The following is an 8,928-nucleotide window of genomic DNA, read 5'->3' on the forward strand; positions in this document are numbered from 1 at the left end:
ATAAAACCACTGAATGTTAAAAATAGTCAAAACAAAGTATTCTTATTAATAAGGCATAGCATCTATATAACCACTTTCTTCATTATTATTATAATACATTATTTTAGTAACCTTTAATTATTTCATTTCACACTGTGTATAAATCTAGAAGAAAATGATTTCTTGGTATGTTCTAATTTCAGATTTAAAATACTGGGATTTTTAATTTTTTACTCTAAAGAACACATTGATCAAACTCTGTATATTTTTATCTATATAAATATATTTGTATAACTTTAACTGAAGTGCATATAAACATTTATCATCTGCTAAATAATAAAAACAATAAAGCCATCTCACCTCATACTTTAAAACACTGCTGTGACATCAAGGAAATTGCATATTGCTATTCACAAGACCCATTTCATATCTTGCATACTGGGCAACCATGACAGCAACTAATCATTTACAGTCAATTATACTATCATCAGCTACCATATAACATGCTGAATTATTTTCAATTATTGCACTGTCAATAATTTTCTAAAAGAATGATTATTTCAAAGATATTTTTAGAACATTCCATTTTTTGGATTTACTATCTTCTACAATACACAGAATAAAGTACTTTCATGTAAGAGGAATTATTATACTTAGCTCCTAATTTGGTTATATCTATAACAACCCACAACTCACATTTTAAAAACTGACAAAAAGAGAAAAAGTTGCAAAGCACAAAAATATAATTATATAAAATGCTAAGAACTAGTGATTCAAATATACTTGCTCATTCTGCTTTTTTTCATATGCAACTTTCCAAGGACTAGAAAGGACTATTTGAGGAGTAAAGTTTTGCTTTGGAATATGTCTGTCAGAAGATAATTCTGCTGAAAAAGATGGTGAACAGAAACTGCAGTTTTCTGTTCTGCTGAACTCAGGTTTGAAAATACTATATGAGTCCATGACTTGTGATGACTAAGAAAGAAGATTCAGTCAATTAAATCACCAAAATACATAAACTAGAGAAGAAAGTCAAAATAGTGAAATTAAAGTAAGTGAAAAAGCCACAGGTTACAAAAGAAAAATCCTAAGGACAGGTATGTCTTCAGTAATTGATAGAATTTATTAAAATGAGAAGTTATTGACTATGATTATATTTAAGATGTCCTTTCCATCTAACCTTTCCAACATCCCCTCCCCTCTACCTTCAAGCTCCTCCCTTCCTGCATGCTATAGCTATCTCCTAATGACAAGAAAACGGAGTGAGTTTTAACCCCCAATCTCAAGGGAAAGGATGTCCAAAGGATATCCTTTATTTTTCAGAACTAATTTAGCTCTGGCAAAAAGAATAAAAGAAAAGATAGTTAAGAGTATTGCACAGGAGGCAAATTTCAAGCTTTTACTCACAATCAATGCATTTTCTAATTCATTAAAAAATTTAATTTGCTATATTTCAAGAGAAATAATCCTTGGATTAATGTGAAAATTGAACATCATAATCTGATATATATAAAATAATCCAGTCACTAAATTTGAAGAGATGAATTCTCAATAATCATGTGAACCCAAAGAATCCTCATGTGAACAGTCCTTTGTGCTCATTAGAAACAAGCAGAATCAAATGACATATACGCCTAGTCTTCATTACTAGTAATCCAAAATGTTTCTCATAAACAAACTATTAAGATGTTTTTAAGTTACAGGTTACCTACACTGAAAAGCTTTAAAAGAATTATTTTAAAGACTATGAAAATTATACAAAAAAAGCTTACTAACTTTCCCCAATATTCAAAACTTGAGCTCATCCTATCTCATGTCACAATGGTTAAAATAATACAATATTCTAGTTTTAAAAAATAATCTCACCTGGACTGAGTCAAGTTCTTCCTTGCTGCCTGGCCTTTGACAGTGTATACTAATGGGAAAAAAAAATTACAACATTTAAAAATAAAGATAGCAACAAATTTGACTGTCTTTTTGATATATTTAAAATTTGTACTGTTCTATACAAATACTCAAAAACATGTAGAAGTCTAATTAAATCATTCCAGGGTCTAATATTACAATAAAAATTTGTATTCTTACTAGAGATAAATATTTTTATAAGAAAAGTCAAACTATGTGCACAAAGTACTTAGTGTCGACATTAGGTCATTTTTAAGTATTAATAATTTTGTAATACTGTTAGCAGCCAAACAAAAACTAGATAAGCCCTTTGTACATTTTCCACAGAACAAAACAGTATTGATAGTGACCAGTTTAAATCCCAAATAATATAAAACCTACTTGTTTTCTGTTTCATCAAGGCAGAGTTTAGATGGTATATAGTGAGGCGACGCTGGAAGTTCTAAATCATGCCTTCGAAGGGGCATTTTTATGTCTCTATTCATATTCACATGGATTGGCTTTCTCACATTTTCTATAGTGAAAAAAATGAATCATAATAATTTTTAAAATAAGAATAGAATCTTTTTAAAACACTGTTTTCAGGTTCATTAAATAAATGTGCATCTTACAAATTTTACCTAAAACCACTTATTTCTATGCTAGAACTCACTGCAGTACTACTGAGTATCACAGCTAATTTAAAACATCTCTTTTACATCATCATATCACATCCGTCTCATGAAAAGCGTCCTACTAATATAGCTCTACTTCCTTCTTTCCTTCTCCAAGACTTCCCTGACCCCAGAGGCAGTAACAGGTGCTATGCCATATATTCCTATAACAATAAGTATTTTCTCCATTTCAGCACGTAACACACTTTATTTTACCTGATTAACTGTCTCCTTCACTAGATTCAAAGCTTAATAGGGGCAGAAACCTTGTTTCTCCTTATAGAAGTTACATTGTTTTGTCTCTTCAATACTTTGACCTACCTTCCTTTCCAGGAGGGTACTTGGAAAGTATCCTACCACAACTATATAGGTCTAGTGGGGAACCTTTTATTGTCTTATAAAGCATTGCCTCTCTGGACAAAATAATTGAGTGAGGGGTAGCCATTTGACCCTACATAGACCAATAATATTGTCTCCTCCCTCTGGTTATAGGTGATTGCTCCACTACTGGGACCTGATACCAGTTGGACATATCAATATCCTTCTAATGGAATTTTAAAAGTTGGAACAAGAGAAACAATTCTCAGTCTTTCCTTGGTGGCAAAACTATGAGAGAATGAAAGTTTCTTGAGACAATGTTTTGAACCTCACTAATAAGACAGGATGAGAAAATGAAGCTAATATCAGATATGAGACAGAATCCTGGTAGCATTCAAGTTCCTGATTCAAGTTGTCTCTGAGGCCCAGTTGCACCATTGGCCTTCCTTTTAGTAAAGTAAGCAAATATATTTCTTTTTTTTTTTGCATTCCTGTAATTTGCAACCATGAGTCCTGATTAATAAACTCTTGCTTCTATTCTGTCCCCAGCATCCAATATAATACTCAAGATAGCTAATCAATAAACATATTGAAGGAAGGAAGGAAGGAAGGAAGGAAGGAAGGAAGGGAGGGAGGAAGGAAGTAAATAAAGGTAAATGCAAAAAGATTTACAGCTAAAATAATATATTTATCTTTATTAAAGTTACCTACATTTACTTGTGTAAATTGTTGAAATGTGGAGGGAAAAACAAAAATCGCAGAGAAAAGAAAAGAAATTAATAATACTATGATTAATTTCTATCCCTCCTTGAAATATTTTCCTATTTCTTAAACTCTTATTTTAGCACTTGTTTTAAAACTAAACATCAAACACAAGTTCCCTTGAAAGAGAACTCTTATCTTTAAAAAAAAAAAAAAAAGTTTCCAAAAAAATTACTCTGATGAACTTTTTATTTACTTGAAGAGTTTAAGTACAGACCAAAATGGACTTTACTTTTAAATATTAGACTATTATAATTAACATCCCAGGAATGTTTAAGAAATAATGCAAGTTGTGAGATAGGAAACTAATGCATTGTGGCAAAACTCTTTCCAGCTTCTCCTTTAAAACAAGTTCTCTAACTAAATACAAAATATAGTAAAGATGTTTATTCCCTACTCTTTAGCTAAAATTGATGACCAACTGCCTAGACAGAATAATGTAATAACTGAAACAATTGCTCTATAGTAAGTTTAATCTACTTTTTAAAGTTAATTTTATATATAGTAACACATACACATACCTTAAAATAAAAATAAATCCACTATGCAAGAAAAGATTTTGAGCAAAAATTAAGCTTTTAATTTTAAGAGGAAAACCAAGTTTGAAAATTAGTTTATTCTCTACATCAGTAGAGTTCTAACATTAAAAATTTATTATAAAGCTAAAAATTATTATCACATTAGAGTCAAAACAAAATGTTATTAGAAAGACTTACCAGACATTTCCTTCTTGCAAGATATCTGATTTACTATATACAGGTTAAGAAGATCTAAGCTGACAGTGGAATTTTTGGCAGGAGATAAAACTCCCAATAATTTCATTTTTGATTGTAACCTTTTCTTTTCAAAATATTCCTAAAATAATTAAAAATAAAGAAAGTTGTTTCAGCAGTTACATATGCTAGACAGAACAGTAAATAATAAAAAAGCAATAAATCTATTTAATCATTGATTTGGTATTTTTATGTTTTTTCAGATACCATCTTTATATGTTTATACATAAAGTAAATGAAAATCAATCATTACAATTCAGAGTTTGCTTAAAGACTCTAAATTTCAAAGCTTTGTACAATGATTCTTTTGTTAAACTTAGTTATCTTCAAAAAGGAACTTTCAAAAAGTCATTTCCAGGCATCAAAAGAATAGAAATCATCTGTATGTAAAAAGTTTAAAAATCTGACAGCAAAACAAAAATCCAGCAGGCTAAAAGCTTACTTTTCTACAAAGTACGCTATCCTACAAAGATAAAGAACCTGAAAGTTATGTATAGCTGAGAGCCATTAAAATTCAAGTGAAGTAACGAAAGAAAAAAGAGATAAATTGGATTTCATCAAATTTAAAACTTGTACATCAAAGGACATTACCAAGAATGTAAAAAGGCAACCTACAGAATGGGAGAAAATAGTTGGAAATCACGTATCTGATAAGGAATTAATTTCTCCTATGACTCAACCACAAAAAGACACACAATCCAATTTAAATGTGGTCAAAGGACCTCAACAGACATTTCTCCAAAGATATGCAAATAGCAAACAAGCATACGAAAAGATGCTCAATATTATTACCCATTAGGAAATGCAAATGAAAACCACAATAATATACTACCTGACACCCACTAGAATGGTTACCATTGGGGAAAAAATGGAAAGTAATGAGTGCTGACAAGAATGTAGAAATGGCAACCTCAGTACATTGTTCACGGCAATGTAAAATGGTACCACCACTGTGTTAACGAGTTTGGTGCTTCCTCAAAAAGTTAATCATAGAACTACCATATGACCTAACAATCCCACTTCTAGGTATATACTCGAACTGAAAGCAGAGGATTTAGAAGATATTTGTACACCAATGTTCATAGCAGCATTATTCATAATAGCCAAAATGTGGAAGGAACTGAAATGTCCATCAGATGAATGGATAAAGAAAATGTGGTACATACATACAATAGAATATTACACACCTTAAAAAAGAAGTGCTGTTTGGATACATGTTACTACATGGATGAATCTTGAAGACATCATGTTGAGTGAAATAAGCCAGATACAAAGGGAAAGATATTGTATGATTCCACTAATATGATATAGATAGAATATGGAAATTCATAGAGACAGGGAGTACAAGTTGACCAGGGACTGGGGGAAGGGGAATAGGGAGTTAATGCATAATGGGTATAGCATTTCTACCTGGGGTGATGGTAAATTTCTAGTAATGGATGGTGGTGATGGGAAATAAAACAGTGGGAATGTGATAAATCCCACTGAATGGTTTGCTTGGGAATGGTTGAGATGGGAAAGTTTATTTTGTATATATGTTTCCACAACTGAAAAAACAAAAAAAAGCTACTAAAGAGACAATGGCAATTAAATGCAATACATGATCCTGGACTGGATCTGATAATGGAGGACAAAAGGACATTATTGGTACATATGAAAAAAATGGAATGTGGACTAAGCTTTATATCAATGTTAAGTGTCTTAAACTTGATAACTCTACTTAAGTTGATCTTGGTAACTGTATATAAATGATTATCCTTGATCTTAGGAAATATAAAATATAGAATTATTGGAGAGCTTTGGCAAGATAGCAGAATGGTAAGGTGTATGTTTTAGTTACTTCTCTGGGGCAGCTGGTAGATAGCCAGGAACTGTGTGGAATGGACACCGCAGAGGAATCTAAGTTTGGACATGGTCATACAACAGTCACGAGCACATGGAGCAGCTGAGATCAGCGAAATCTGAAAGTTCTCGCAGCCAGGGGACCTGCACCACTCCCTGCCAGGCATGACAGACTGTTTTGCAACTGGTTTCCTGAGGGAGGAGGGGCCGTCAGTGCTGGGAACGAGGAGGGAAAACTGCAGTTGCAGAATTGATTAACAAACTCAAACTGCTGAACAAAAACTCCAACCATAGATAAACTGAAACCAGACAGTGGAGAATCTGGGATCAGTCAGCCCAGTGGAGAGGAGATAGGGCTAGCAAAAACAGCAAAAACAAAAACAGAGACTTTTGGAGTTGGGGGTGAACATAATACGTAGAAGGGTTGGGCTCAAACAGAATGAGACACACATGCAAACCCATGGGGCCAGGGCCCTTCTCTGAAAAGCCAGTTTTTCTGTTTTTTTTTTTTTTTTTTTTTTTTTGCACCTCAATTAACTCCTTGACTTTTTGCATTTCAATAGCCCATCAGAACTGCAAGGAATGAATTAAAGTGCTTTTCTTTAAATAGTCTATGCTGGGGCATTCTTTTTTTTTTTTAATCTTTTTTTTCTTTTTTGAAAAATAACTATTCTAAGTAGCCCATTACAGAGAGCCTCAAAGACTTAAAATTTGGGCTCAGGCAAGACCAGAGCTAAGATAGCTCTGAGAGACAAAGCAACAAGTCTAGTGGGGGAGACAATTCACTAAAGGTCATAATTTCCCCAAGAGAAGGGGGGTGTGGTCCAGCTCCAGTGGCAGCCCCCCTTCAGGGAACTCACACCCCAGAGGCTGGAATTCAGAAACCAACTTCAATCAGCCACACCCCCGACAGGGTCAGGGTCTCTGGGAGAACTAAAGGCTCCATACCTCCTTACACTGCTGGGGGAGTTGAAGGCTGGCAAGCACCACCTGCTGGACAGGAGAGGAAAAGCACAGAATCTAAAGGCCTCCCAAGAGGGTCTCATTCTCAAGGAAACTCCACATCCTCCTCCTGAGACGTGGGCCTCTCTAGACTGGGACAGTCTGACAGAGGTTGACCATATCTGAGGATAACCTCACAGAAAAATGCTAGATAGAAGCAAGGCAAGAAACAGAGAAACAAGAGGTGAAAAACTCCAATCAACTTAAATAGAACCTAAGTTAGAGGCCTAGAATAAGCTGAAGTGAACACCAAAGGTTAGAGAACAAACCCAATTAACAAGAAAACCCTAGGTAAAAGAATGAAAATGAGCTCCAGAATAAACTAATCAAGAAAGTCAGATGCCTAGACAGCTTAAGATAAAGAGCCATACTAGGAAACATGAAAATATGGACCAGCCAAAGGAACAAACTAATAGTTCAATCAATACACAGTAGTTGAGACAACTAATGCTAAATCAATTCAATGAACTGAAGGAAGTTCAAACAAATCTCCTAAATCAGTTCAAAAATGAACTTAATGAACTGAGGGAAGATACAGCAAAAGACATGAAGGATATAAGGAAAACACTGGGTTACCATAAAGAAGAAACTCACTTTAGACACAAGGACAAAAATAGGCTGAAAGTGAAAGGCTGGGAAAAGATATATCATGCAAACAGCAACCAGAAAAAAAGCAAGAGTAGCTATATTAATATCAGACAAATTAGACTTCAAAAGTAAAACAATTAAAAGACACAAAGAAAGCATTATAAATTAATAAAAGGGTCAGTTCATCAAGAAAACATAACAATGATAAATATTTATGCATGAAGCCAGAGTGCCCTAAAATTCATGAGGCAAACACCGAGAACACTGAAAGGAAAAGTAGATACCTCTACAGTAATAGCTGGAGACTTCAATACACTGCTCTCATCAATGGACAGAATATCGAGACAGGATCAATAAGGAAACAGAGATGTTGAATTGTATGATAAATGAACTAGATGTGACAGACATTTATAGAACACTACACCTCACAACAGCAGGATATGTGTTTTTCTCAAGTGCTCATGGAACATTCTCTAGGATAGACCACATGTTGGGACACAAAACAAGTCTCAACAAATTTAAAAATATTGATAATATAAAAAACACTTTCGGAGAACCTAAGATAGCGGCTAGGTGAGACAGCAAAAAAAAAAAACCTCCATGAAAAATACTAGGTAAAAACCAGAAAGTGACTCAGAACACCAGTTCCAGCTATGCACCAGCTGGACAAGGTCTGCTAAATCCACACGGACCGTGCATTTGGTAAAACCGGGAGTCTGCATTCTGAAACGAGTGAGTGAGCCAGATGAAAAGTCCAGCGGCCTCGCTGCAGTGTGGGGAAACAGTGGGTTGGTGTTTGGAGACAGACTAGTTCTTTTAAAAAAACAAACAAACCCGGGAGCGGCTGTGGATATGACGGGGAGAACCACACAGTGAAGCACGGCAGGAGCAGGCTGGGCCGACGCCTCAGTGTCTGGCTTGGAGGACAGCCCTTCCCACACCTGCTGCTGATTGTCTCAGGGCCAGGGGAGCAGAGGGGAGCCCAAAGGAGAAAGAAACTGTGCCCCTTACAGCCATCTCCCCAGCGGGCTGGAGACATTCCTGCCCAGGGCCAGACCCACAGCCCAGAGCCGTGCCAAGAGACCCAGTGTGATGGGGAGTGTTTC

At 34.8% G+C, this 8,928-nt stretch overlaps 1 protein-coding gene across 1 annotated transcript in view; it reads right to left on the bottom strand.

Moving 5' to 3' along the window:
* The window catches only part of C8H12orf40 (chromosome 8 C12orf40 homolog), a gene marked incomplete at its 5' end in the record, with an annotated part of 66,898 nt that extends 62,432 nt beyond the window's left edge, over positions 1-4,466 (bottom strand). Inside the window, 4 exons of the mRNA XM_037847476.1 lie at positions 763-954; positions 1,846-1,894; positions 2,266-2,398; positions 4,334-4,466. Of these exons, the coding sequence (XP_037703404.1) occupies positions 763-954; positions 1,846-1,894; positions 2,266-2,398; positions 4,334-4,466 (507 nt within the window). The remainder of the gene's footprint in view (positions 1-762; positions 955-1,845; positions 1,895-2,265; positions 2,399-4,333) is intronic.
* Positions 4,467-8,928: the final 4,462 nt, after the last annotated feature.

This window comes from Choloepus didactylus, chromosome 8, assembly GCF_015220235.1.
Source record: "Choloepus didactylus isolate mChoDid1 chromosome 8, mChoDid1.pri, whole genome shotgun sequence".
NCBI lineage: Eukaryota > Metazoa > Chordata > Mammalia > Pilosa > Megalonychidae > Choloepus > Choloepus didactylus.